Below are 13,630 nucleotides of genomic sequence, written 5' to 3'. Positions count from 1 at the left end.
CATATAAGAGAGATCCCACAGTATTTGTCTTTCTCTGTCTGACCTATTTTACTTAGCATAATGCCCTTGAGGTCCATTTATGTTATTGAAAATGGCAAAATTTCACTTTTTTATGCTTGAATAATACTGCATTGTGTGTATATACCACATCTATTCATTCATCCATGGATGGACACTTAGGTTGTTTCCATATCTTGGATATTGTAAATGAAGTTGCAAAGAACCTGGGGTGCATACATCTTTTCAAGTTAGTGTTTTCATTTTTTTTTTTTTTTTGGATAAATACCCAGAAGTAGAATTGCTGGATCACCCGGTGGTTCTGTTTTTAATTTTTTGAGGAACCTCTATTCTGTTTTCCATAATGGCTGTACCAGTTTACATTCCCACCACTTATTACTTGCCTTTTTGATAATAGCCATTCTAATGGGTGTGAGGTGATATCTTGTGGTTTTGATTCGCATTTCCCTGATAATTAGTGATGTTGAGCATCTTTTTATGTACTTGTTGGCCATCTGTATGTCTTCTTTGGAAAAGTGTCTGTTCAGATCCTCTGCACGTTTTAAAATCAGATTTTTTTTTTGTTATTGTGTTTAGGAGTTCTTTATATATTTTGCACGTTAGCCCTTATCATACATGTAATTTGCAAGTATTTTCTCCCATTTAATAGTCTGCCTTTTCATTTTATTGATGGTTTTCTCTGTTGTGCAGAAACTTTTTAGTTAGATGCTGTCCCACTTGTTCACTTTTGCTTTTGTGGCTTTTGTTTTTGGTGTCAGATTCATAAAATTATTGCCAAGACCTATGTCAAGGAGATTACCACCTATGTTTCCTTCTAGGAGCTTTCTAGTTTTAAATCTTATGTTCAAGGCTTTAATCCATTTTCAGTTAATCCATTTTGACTTGTCTGCCTCCTAAGGAGGCCGTGGGCTTTGATTCATCAGTTACAGTCAGCCTTTCTCTCTCTAGTGATTCTTTCCTCATGGTCCAAGAACACATGCATGCTTCTCGCACATTAAAAATGTAGCCAACATCTGGGGCGCCTGGGTGGCTCAGTCGGTTGAGCGTCCGACTTCAGCTCAGGTCACGATCTCACGGACCGTGAGTTCGAGCCCCGCGTCGGGCTCTGGGCTGATGGCTCAGAGCCTGGAGCCATCTTCCAGTTCTGTGTCTTCCTCTCTCTCTGACCCTCCCCCGTTCATGCTCTGTCTCTCTGTCTAAAAAATAAACGTTAAAAAAAAATTAAAAATGTAGCCAACATCAACACTCTTCGCCCTCCTCAACCTCCCATCTTCTGTCATCTTATCTTAGCTAAGGGAGCTTCTCAAAGGAAATGACTTCATACACAGCACCCCTTACTTTCCACTCTTTGAAAGAAGAGATAGAATTTTTTTGATAGAATTATCTTTGCCTTTATTTATTTTTAATGAAATTTATTGTCAAATTGGTTTCCATACAACACCCAGTGCTCATCCCAACAGTTGCCCTCCTCAATGCCCATCATCCACTTCCCCACCACCCCCCATCAACCCTCAGTTTATTCTTTTTTAAGAGTCTCTTATGGTTTGCCTAAGTTTTTTTTTTTTTCCTTCCCCTCCCCCATGGTCTTCTGTTAAGTTTCTCAGGATCTACCTAAGACTGAAACCATATGGTATCTGTCTTTCTCTGTATGACTTATTTCACTTAGCATAACACCCTCCAGTTCCATCCACATTGCTACAAAAGGCCATATTTCATTCTCTCTCATTGCCATATAGTATTCCATTGTATATATAAACCACAATTTCTTTATCCATTCATCAGTTGATGGAAATTTAGGCTCTTTCCATAATTTGGCTATTGTTGAAAGTGCTGCTATAAACGTTGGGGTACAGGTGCCCCTATGCATCAGCACTCCTGTATCCCTTGGGTAAATTTTAGCAGTGCTATTGCTGGGTCATAGGGTAGATCTAGTTTTAATTTTTTGAGGAACCTCCACACTGTTTTCCAGAGTGGCTGCACCAGTTTGCATTCCCACCAAAAGTGCAAGAGTTCCCGTTTCTCAGGAACCCACTCTTCCTTAATTCTCTGCATTCCTCGTGCCTGACCCTTCAGTCCTTCATTCCTCGAAAGCTGCTGAAGTTCCATTCATTAGTTGGGGTTGAGAGGAGTCCCTTTGTGCCCCTCATATTCCTTGCCATTTCTGGTCCACTGGTCCCACAGGGGTTGCCAGTGAGCATTGGATCTGGCCCGTGGAGTATTCTCCAAGCCAGAGTATTTTCCCTCAAGTTTGCTTTTGCTTTAACATTATTCTGTATCTTCTCATTGTCTCGAATAAATAGACTCCAGCTCTGGAAGAGTTTATATCTGCTTTGCTCTATATTGATTGTTTTTTTGCAGGCATCAATAACCTCTTTTGTTATTTTTGCTAATTAGTCAAAACTTCTTGACCATGACAATGTCAAATATTTGAAGAAAATTCTTGATGAATTGGAGAAAGTCTTGGATCAGGTTGAAACTGAGTTGCAAAGAAGAAATGAAGAAACTCCAGGTAGGTTCTCATTTGTGGGTTTTTTTTTCTCTTTTGCTGGACACCAGGCTATTTATGGGAATATTTTTAGATTTTGCCAAAAACATCCTGTAATCTGTTTTTATTATTTTTATTCATGGGCAGTTTAAATGATCATGGCAACAATAGTACTGAACTCAGCAAAACCCAGGCATCTCACGGTATCCCAGTCTGTGTATATGTGAAATGTGACTGGTGGAGGATTTTTCCGCACAATTTGAAGTTATAGCTGGGAGATTCCTACTTAGCCCATTTCACACATTTGTAATTACAGTAGTTCATTTGGTTGAATAACCTGAGTAGTTGCTTGAATGGTCCCACTAGTTTTTTTTCTGGGCAGGGACAGTACTTCCAATCTGGAGTATAAAACAGGTCCTGGTCTGTGTATATCTGCAGGTTGGCTGGTGAGCATCCGTGTATTGTACTTTGGGGCTTAAGTGCATCACCAAGCCATTGCTCAGGTACATGCACATGGACCATTTGTGCCATTCTAATTGGCAACAAAGTTGAAGACCATGTTATGTGAAAGTTGCTTCCCAATAGGAACTTCTGCTTTATATAAGTAACTAGGAGCAGCAGTCACTTGAATGACATTTCAGGCCCAATTTTATGGGTGTTTCTAAAGCTTATCTGCTGTTTTCCTAAACCAGGAAGAAAGATCTGTTGACTCCTCTGGGTTGGAGGCTCTCACTTCCTCAGAATCCTTTTGAAAATGAAAGGCTTTGAGCTCAAATGGCTCTAGTTTGACCCAGGGATGTAGGTGACTGACAGATATCAAGCAAATTTACCTTAGCTTGGGATACATTGGCATGGGCTTTGTTTTAGGATACAATTACTTGCTGAGTTTGATTGTCAAGAAAACGTACCATGAACTTCATCGTTTGCTGTACTCACACTTGCCCTCAAGACCGAGATAAAAGATGCCAGCCAGAGTCTCTCTGTACAGCACTTGCCCCTAACTCTCCGTGTCCCTTTCTCTGATTAGAAGAGGGCCGCCAGCCTTGGCTCTGCGGAGAATCCTTCACCCTGGCAGACGTTTCACTTGCTGTCACATTGCATCGGCTGAAGTTCCTGGGGTTTGCGAGGAGAAACTGGGGAAATGGAAAGCGACCAAACTTGGAAACCTATTACGAACGTGTCTTGAAGAGAAAAACATTTAACAAGGTTTTAGGACATGTCAACAATATATTAATCTCTGCAGTGCTGCCAACAGCGTTCCGGGTGGCCAAGAAAAGGGCCCCAAAAGTTCTTGGCACCACCCTTGTGGTTGGTTTGCTTGCAGGAATGGGATATTTTGCTTTTATGCTTTTCAGAAAGAGACTTGGCAGCATGATATTAGCACTTAGACCCAGACCAAATTATTTCTAGGCTTGTAGGGATCTCATGGTGGCAACTCATCCAGCTATTCAACTAGACCCTTGTCCACTCTTCCAGGCCCAGTGGAGAATGACCCTGGGCAATTAGTAAAAAGCATAATTTACTTTACTCTTTGGATAGTTTATGTGGGGAGAGGAGATAATGAAAGTGTTTTTGTGGGCTGGTAACTTTGAGGTCACTTATTTGAAAACCTGAACTAATCCATCCTTAAAATGTGCAAGGTCAAGATAATGTAAATGTGACAGAGAATCAGACCTTCAACTCAAAATGTCAGTTCAAGTTCTGAATTATTTTGGGGGAGAAGGTTCTTACTATAAGCAGACAGTAATAGCCTGTGATTGCCCATAGCTGTTCATTTGAGACTATCTGGATGTGCTGAGTGTTGAGTAGTTAGCAACATTTTCCACTGGAAATTCAGAGATCACCTTTGTTTTAAACCAGTTCAGATAGTGGCAGGGGCACAGCAGCACGTCATATGATCACTGTTAGCTTCAGGCAGAAATAAGTAACACAAAGGGAACAGGGAGAAGGACAAGAGGGAAAAAGAAGTCTGTATAGTGAAGAGCGGTAGAAGGCAACTGCCAGGTGCCTCCAACACAATTCATGGCTGCCTGTCCCCTTAGTAAACATTACATTTGACTACTTGTGGCCATTGCCCACATATCTTCCTGTAATTGAGAAACTTGGGAAGAGACTAGGGAGTTACTGGGAGAGTGGACTGGAGAAAACCCTGGGCTTTACACTCAGAGCTCCTCATCTGACCTTAGTATTAATTTTAAATGCATATGAATCACACTCATTATTTTAATAAGATTAACCGCTTATGTACTTGGGTGTGAAATGCCTACTGGAACATTTCTGCTTAGCATTTACATGATATAAAATGGTTCCTTTCTTTTCCTCATAGTTCCCTAATTGAATGTTGCCTGAGAAATATCACTCCTATGGACCGTTTTCTCCAGTCACTGGGGGTCTTGGCTTCTACAGCCTCTTTTAGCACACAAGTGGGAGTCAGGTGAAGGTCCCTGCTAATCCCTAGCGTGGCACGTGGCTAGGTAGTAGGTGTTTGAATGATCTGGGAGCACTAAATATGCTTATTCTGATTTTGAAGAAGCTGGTGTGTTAAAAAACTGTTGTCTAGGCCTTGCATCTGTTTATTGTTATTAGCAGGGCCTTAAAAGGTTAAAGAGAAAGAAAAAGTTAAAGAGAAAGAGAAAAGTATAGTCTTAGCCCATTAGGGGAAATGAAATAAGCCAATAGTGATGTCCACTTGTATTCTTCATGTGTGTCTAGGCATTTCAGGGGTACCTCAGTCCATCTGGAAGGGATAATCTCAGTGTATCCCATGAACAACTATGGAATCATACAGTTTGTGCTTAGGAAAAATTTTTCATGGTGACAGCAAGATACAGTTTCCCTGGCATTTGCCCTGAAAGGAATTGGGGGGATAGTTTTAGGTCTCTGGCAGGAAGTATGTATAGAGAATGATGAGCTAAGGTTCAAGAAAATAACAAAAGCTTGGATTGCCTCAGGCTGGCTCGGCAAAATAGCCAAAGAATGTACTGACTTTTTTTATTAATAGGAAACAGTCAAACTTAGGAAACAATGACTTTTGATGGTAAAATGAGTCTATAATTCCATTTCATGAATCAGTTGTTTTTAGAAAATCTTGAGGAAATGGATGTTCCTTGTTTACAAAAATTGATAACATCTCAGTGGAAACTTAATCCAATAATAACGAACAGACTGGCAGCTTTTAGGATGTCTTAATTTTGCCCCTCCCGTGCACTGTCATATAGAGTAGTTGGATTTGTTTGTTGCTGGAACATTCCAATCCCTATGTTCATAAAAGAGCCACAAAACTGATTATTCAGTAGTTTATAGTGTTTCAGAGATCTTTATATCACCCTGCGAGAAGCAAGAATTCAGACATGAAGAAGACAAAGTTGGATTTTTATAAAAATCTACAAAGGGTATTTACCTATGTAAATGTTGTTGATCAAGAAAAAAGATTAGAAGCCCAGTGCTGGCTTTTCCTTAAATTTACTGAATCAGAGAAAGTCTACTGGGAAGTATAATTTTCTGATACGGTTTCATTGGAAATATGCTTGTGTCAATATTAAAGATGATGCATCATGGTGATTTCACTTGTTTCATGCATACCCATGGGTTTAGACTTATAAAATGTTAGGGGACATAATGACCACTAGATGCCACTGTTCACATAGTAGTCTGAGATCGGGCATTCTTTAGGTTCAGCAAACCTAAAATTGCTCAAGTGAAGATAAACATTAATGACCTTAGTTTCTGAAATGAGGGCATCTTCATCAGATCATTCATCTGTACAAAAGCTTGAGGCACATGGTAGTATTGATTTCTAATGCTTTAGAAGGGATAACAGTACCACACAATGTCAAACTAAAGAGCTAAACATATACTATTAGCAAAATAAGCACTTTTATCTATTTTGTTTCAAGATCATTGGTGACTGGCCAGTGTGCTCCTCAGTTTCCAAAGTTTGTATAAATATCATAATTATAAAAATGTCTGAGGTACTAAATTCAGGTTGGCTGTGTATGTCTTAATACATAAATACTATTTTATTGTTATTGCAATTATATGCCTTTTGAATCTGTTTTCCTTAATTGCAGATAGTTATAAATGCTTGCTTGATTTTTAGTTATTATTAATATTGACACCAGAGTTGTAGATATTTTGGTGTTGTTTAATGTAATAGATCAAGATACTATTCTACTTGTAAGATCAATAAAAGTAATTGGATAATCAATATGAACTATAAAAGTACCAATTTTGTAATCTTTTTTGAGAAAACAGATTTATTGGGGCACCTGGGTGACTCAGTTGATTGAGTGTCCAACTTTGGCTTATGATCTCAGGGTTTGTGGGTTTGAGCCCTGCATTGGGCTCTCTGCTGTCAGTGTGGAGCCACTTTGGATCCTCTGTCCCCCTCTTTCTCTGCACCTGCCCCTCTCATGCTTGCTCACTTTCTCAAAAAACAACAAAAAAAAACCCCAAGATTTATTTTCATTTAAAATCAAAGTATATTGTGCTAATTGGAAGGAGTAAAATAAGCAGAAATTAGGTATTCAATATATTTAGCTTACAAGATGGCATATTTTCCTTATAACAATTACTGACTCATGATTTATTTAAATACACAATTTTATCATTAAAATGAGTGTCAGCTTAAAGAATAACATATTGCTGTTGACCATTAAAGAGATTATTTGGCAGCTACCTAATGGGATAGGCATGAAAATGATAAATACCAAGAGAATATTGTTTTTTCAAAATAGTTTTGTTACATTTTTACTGGGTTTCAAAGATTACTTTTATGATATTTATGTATATTTTTGATAGAGCTCTTTTATTGAGTTATGGGTTATGGATATTCAAGTTACCATCCATATTTCTAGACTTGCGAAGCTTAACCATTATTCTAATCATCAAAAGAAACTGAATATTACTTTTATTTTACAATGAACAAAGCAAATGAGAACCTAATTGACTTTATTTTCCCTGAATTTGCTAGCAAGTCAAAAAGCAACAATATTGACTACCCATGGAAAGGCAAATGATGTCATATGCTCAGAAAAGGAAAAGACACCATGGTATGGACACAAAAGTCAAATTAATGCAATGAGTGAATTGATATTTAGTCATAACCTTCATATTGTTTATGCCAAATATTTGGCTCATTTATATTGTTATTCTCTATGTATTCATATCAGAATGTTTTGATTTTCTAGTTTACCACACTTGTGGTAACCCAACACTAAATAGGGTTCCAAACCAAGTAAGGAAGTATAATTTCTAGAGTGAGGATAATAGTTTTAATTGTGTATGACATTGTGAAAATGGATAGGGGAGAGAAAGAGAACTCACTTCATGGATTAGAAGGGTAGTGCATTGATGAAAGAAATATCTTAGATTACTTGCATTTGAGTTGAGCCCTGGATTTTGTCTTAGGAGAGAGGAAGGACTGACATATGGGTCAAAAGCAGCAGGGTAGAGCAGGCTCTGAGGTATATGATGACAAGAACATGTGGAGCTTGAGACAAAACATACTTATGATGGGCCCTGATCTACTCTGATTCCACTAGGCAGTGTATCTCATCCAGAAAACCTCATCATAAAGCTCCTTTGGGAAGGTTAGAATTTTTTTTTCAGCATTTTACTGTACTCATTATTTACACATTGACTCCTTGATTACAAGGTGCTGTCTTTAAATTCCCTTATTAAGAGAAACCGATAGTATGGATGAAAATATAAAGATGTTAATGAAATGTAATGCAAAGGGTCAGGTTTCCATGCTAACAGAAATATTCACATCCATGTATATAAGTTAATTCCTAATCAATCAGATAGGTAAATTTTCAGGCATGTGGCTAGTACATATACGTTTTTGTATCATCAGATTAAGGTATCTTTTGAATTTAAGAATCTGATATTCAACAAAGTCACAAACATCAAATATACATAATAAAAATATAATGATGATATACTTTTAGTGCTTCCATTTATTAAGGTCAGTGAACAAAAAAAGTAAGGATTTACATTGAAAAATTGATATGAACTAAAAATGATTAGCATTAAAAGCAGAGATGGCTATGTTGTAAAAATGACTGCAGATTGTGCTCATTTCTTTGCAATGTGATGTTACAGATCATCTTGTCAGAAATACCATCCTCAGAGCATGACTATAAGTAGGCTCACCAGAAACCAGAGATATTAGACATCAAGTAGTGATGAAAGTCACTAGAGGTCCTTGTTAATACCTTGTTAATCCTCCAGGCAGAAGTAAGGACTATGCCCTCAAGTAAGTTAGAAGAAAGTTTTTCAACCTTGTCACTACTGATATTGTGGGCCAGGTAATTCTGGTTCTGTAGATCTGCTTTGTGTGTTTGAGGGTGTTTAGCAGCATCCCCGGCCTCTACCTACTAAATGTCAGTAGCTCCCCATCGATTCCCTGTTTTGACAACTAAAATCATCTTCAGGTATTACCAAATGTCACCTGGGGAGAAAATCATCTTTAGTTGAACACCTCTGCTCTACATTTATCCTAACAAAGCCTAAAACTAAACCCCAACAAGATCTTCAGAGGACATAGACATTGGAGGTTGGATTCTGCCAAGTTAGAGTGCTTGGGAAATGTCTTGGATTTCCACATATCCTCCATATCAAAGCATAAAACCAAACCTACACATTTAAAGGTTATTAGCTAGTAATTGAACTGCCTACCAGAACAAGAATCAATACCCTTCAGAGAGGATAACAGAATCCAGAATCTCTGTAAGAGGTCACTATCAATGTCCAGTACGCAATTAAAAAAATTACCAGACATGCAAAGATACAGGAAAATAGGATCCATAGTCAATTAGAAAAGGAGTAGTACACAGAAGCAGAATGTGATATGACTCAAATGTTGGACTTAGCAAACACTTTAAAGCAACTAAAAGATAACATATATTCATAGAATTAAAATGTAGTTTGATTGAGCCAACAGATTAGGCATCTCAGTAGAGAAATGAAAACCATAAAAAAGAACCAAATGGAAATTCTTAAACAGGAAAGTACTGTAACTAAAGTGAAAAAATTCACTGGATAGGCTCCACAGCAGATGGGAGAAGGTAAAGGAAAGAGAGGAGCAGAACCTGAGGCTCACATGAATAATATCAACTTGTTTAATATATATGTTATAGGAGTGCTAGAAAGAAAGAATTTGTGGAAACAAATATATAATTAAATACCAAATTTTCCCAAATTTTATGGAAAATGTTGATTTGCAAATACAAGAAAATTGCTGAATTCAATGAAAAATACTCAGAAAGCTGCACTTAAGCATATCATGGTCAGACTGTTGAAAATAACCAGAGGAAAAAAGTCACATAACACTAAAGTGAACAATAAAAATATTTACTGAGTTCTCGTCAGAAACAGTGCACTTCACAAGACAATGGAAATGTCTATAAAATGCTGATGGGGAAAAAATCCTCAAAATTCTATATCTGGAGAAAATACCCCTTAAAAATGGAGTGAAATAAAGACATTTTCCTGATAGATGCAAACACAGTAATAAATTGGATCTGGCAGAAATGCAAAACAAAACATGTTAAAAGCATTCTTTAGACTGATAGAGGAATCGTACCATATGGAAAATCAAATCTAAAGAAAGGAATAGCTAAAAAGAGTGCCAGAAATGGCAAACAAATGGGTGGTATACAAGATTATTTTTGTTACTTCATAATTTCCTTAAAAGGCACCCAATTTTTTATAACAAAACTAGTATCAGTGTAAGGTGGACTTTATAATATGCATGGAAGTAAATATATCACCACAAGAAACACAAAAGTTGGGAGTGATGGATAAATGGAATATTATTGTAAGGCTAGTTAGATTTGTGGAGTATGAAGTGTGAAGAGGGGTGAGTCAAGGGTAAAGTAACAAGTGTCTACTGTGAAGTAGTACAATTTTGACTCCAAATAGACTCTGATAAGAATGCATTGTTGTCACTGGAAGAACACTAAAAATTAATTTTATAAAAAGCTGATAAATAGAAGGAATAGAATAAAAATACCAATAAAAAGAGCCAACAGAATGAAAAAACCAAAGAGACAAGTGAAAAACAAACACACCATTGCAATAATTACATTAAATGTAAAATGTTCCAAATGAAGGTCAGATTGCTAGATTAGATAAGAACGCAAGACAGAAGTATATGCACCTATTAGAGATGCATTTTAAATTTAAAGTTACATGTAAACTGAACGTGAAAGGATGGAAACTACACAGCAAAGGAAGCCATCAACAAAATGAAAAGTTAACCTACTGACTGGGAGAAGATATTTGGAAATAATGTATCCAAAAAGGGGTTAATATCTAAAAAATATAAAGAACTTATATAATTCAAAACTGAAAAACCAATCTGATTACAAAATGGGCAGAGGAATTGAATGACTTTTTTTTTTTCCAAAAAAGATATACAGTTGGCTGACACTTGAAATTCAAATCAAAACTGCTATGAGGTAGTACTTCACACAAGTAGAATGGCTAAAATAAAAAAGACAAGAAATAACAAGTATTGGTAAAGATGCCGAGAAAAGGAACACTTGTGCACAGTTGGTGGAAATGTAAATTGGTGCAGCCACTGCGAAAAAAAGTATGGAGGTTTCCCCCAAAATTTAAAAGTAGAAATACCATATGATCTAATAATTTTATTACTGAGTAGTTACTTAAAGAAAATGAAAACACTAATTTGAAAAGATATACGCACCCCTATGTTTACTTCAGCATTATTTACAATAGTCAAGATATAGAAGCAACCCAAGTATCCATTGATAGATGAATGGATAAAGAAGATACAGCATATATTCAGAATGGAGTATTACTCAGTTATAAAAAGAGGATAATCTTCCATCTAAGACAATATGGTTGGATCTAGGGGGTATTATGCGAAGTGAAATAAGTCAGAGAAAGTCAAATACCATATAATTTCACTCCAATGTAGAATTTAAGAAAACAAACACACAAAAAATGGTAGACACATAAATACAGAGAGCAAATGGTGGTTGCTAGAGGGCAGGAGGTTTGAGAGATGGGCAAAATAGGTGAAGGTGATTAAAAGGTACAAACCTCCAGTTATAAAATTAGTAAGTCACAGAGATGAAAAGTACAGCATAGGAAATATAGTCAATAATATTGTAGGGGCGCCTGGTGGCTCAATCGGTTAACTGTCTGACTTCTGCTCAGGTCATGATCTCACGGTTCGTGGGTTTGAGCCCCGTGTGGGGCTCTGTGCTGACAGCTCAGAGCCCGGAGCCTGTTTCAGATTCTGTGTCTCCCTCTCTCTATGCCCCTCCCCCACTCGCGCTCTGTCTCCGTCTCAAAAATAAACAAACATTAAAAAAATTAAAAAATAATAATATTGTAATAACGTGGTGACAGATGGTGACTACACTTATTGTGCTAAGCATTCAGTAACGAAAAGAGTTGTCAAACCACTATGTTGTACACCTCAAACTAATATGATACTGTATGCCAACTTCAGTAATAAATATACATTTAAAAAGGACTGAAAGTGATATACCAAGCAAATGGCATCAGATAGATAATGTGTTTATATAAATTTCAGAAAAAGTAGACTTTAAGACAAAGCATTTTTCAAGAGATAAAGAAGTACATTTACAAATCACAAAAGGACCAATTCATTAGGAAGATATAATCATAAATATGTATGCATCTAATAACAAAGCTTCAAAGTTAATGAAGCGAAAACTGACAGAACAAATGGAAAAAATAGTTGGAGAGTTTAATACCACTTTCTGAGTATTCATGGAGGTAGACCAAAATTAGTTTGAGGATAGATCTGAGCAGACCATCAACCAATTTGAGCCAATTGACATTTATAACACATTCTACCCGATAACTCTGGAAGGAACATTGTGTTCAAATGCATATGGAATGTTCATCAAAGTAGACATAGACTAGGTCATAAAAGAAATCTCAATAAATTTTCAAAGATTAGTATATTATAGAATATATTCTATGTATATATTTTATAACAGAGCCAAATCAGAAATCAATAACTATTTAGAAATTGTCCAAACATTTGGAAATTAAATAACACATGTCTAAGTATCCCATGGCTCAAAGACAAAATTATAAGCAAATAAGAAAATATTTTGACTTGAATAACAAAAGTACAACATATAGAAATTTATGGGATATGGCAAAGGCATTAGAGGGAAATTTATAGCTTTATTTTATTTTTTATTATTTTTATTTTATTTTTTTATTTGTAGAGAGTGGGAGAGAGCAAGCATGCCCAGGGGAGATGGGTGGAGGGAGAGAGAAAGAATCTTAAGCAAACTCCATGCTCAGTGTGGAGTCTGGTACAGGGTTCAATCCCATGACTCTGGGATCATGATCTGAGCTGCAGTCAAGAGTTGGATGCTCAACTGATTGAGCCACCCAGGCACCCCAGAAATTTATAGCTTTAAATGATTGTAATAAGAGAAGGAAGGTTTAAAAATCTTAATGTACAAAGAGTAAATTAAACTCGAAATAAGCAGAAGGAAAAAATAATGGAGTCAATACATAAGTCCATGATTTAAACACAAAAAATTAACAAAGCTCAAAATTCATTCTTCAAAAGATTAATAAAACTGATAGCCCCCAACAGGATGACACAAGAATTAGAGAGCTAAATATAAATTACCAATACTCCCAATAGTTTATTTTTGCTTTTGTTTCCCTTGCCTCAGGAGACCTATCTAGAAAGAAGTTGCCACAGCTGATTTCAAAGAAGTTCCTGCCTGCGTTCTCTTCTATGATTGTTATCGTTTCAGGTCTCATATGTAGGTCTTTCGCCATTTTCAATTTATTTTTGTTTATGGTGTAAGAAAGTGGTCTAGTTTCATTCTTCTGATGTTTCTGTCCAGTGAAACCGACACCATTTGTTGAAGAGACTTTTTTTTCTTATGGGATATTCTTTCCTGCTTTGTTGAAGATTAATTGACCATGTAGCTGTGGGTTCATTTTTTATTTTTTTCTGTTCTAATGATCTATTTTTGTGCCAGTACCATACTGCCTTGATCACTACCGCTTTGTAATATAACTTGAAGCCTGGAATTGTGATGCCTCCAGCTTTGATTTTCTTTTTTCAAGGTTGCTTTGGCTATTCAGGGT

General features: G+C 36.6%; 1 protein-coding gene across 4 annotated transcripts in view; it reads left to right on the top strand.

Moving 5' to 3' along the window:
• Positions 1-6,727, top strand: part of GDAP1 (ganglioside induced differentiation associated protein 1) — a 47,171-nt gene extending 40,444 nt beyond the window's left edge. For all 4 annotated transcript variants that reach the window (XM_045454850.1, XM_045454852.1, XM_045454849.1 and 1 more), the window contains 2 exons: positions 2,413-2,527; positions 3,531-6,727. In XM_045454850.1, coding sequence (XP_045310806.1) covers positions 2,413-2,527; positions 3,531-3,913 — 498 coding nt within the window. In that variant the 3' untranslated portion in view covers positions 3,914-6,727. The remainder of the gene's footprint in view (positions 1-2,412; positions 2,528-3,530) is intronic.
• Positions 6,728-13,630: the final 6,903 nt, after the last annotated feature.

The sequence above is a fragment of the Leopardus geoffroyi genome, chromosome C3 (assembly GCF_018350155.1).
Source record: "Leopardus geoffroyi isolate Oge1 chromosome C3, O.geoffroyi_Oge1_pat1.0, whole genome shotgun sequence".
Lineage (NCBI taxonomy): Eukaryota > Metazoa > Chordata > Mammalia > Carnivora > Felidae > Leopardus > Leopardus geoffroyi.
The sequence above is the reverse complement of the archived record's forward strand: the minus strand, read 5'-3'. Positions and strand labels throughout refer to the sequence as shown.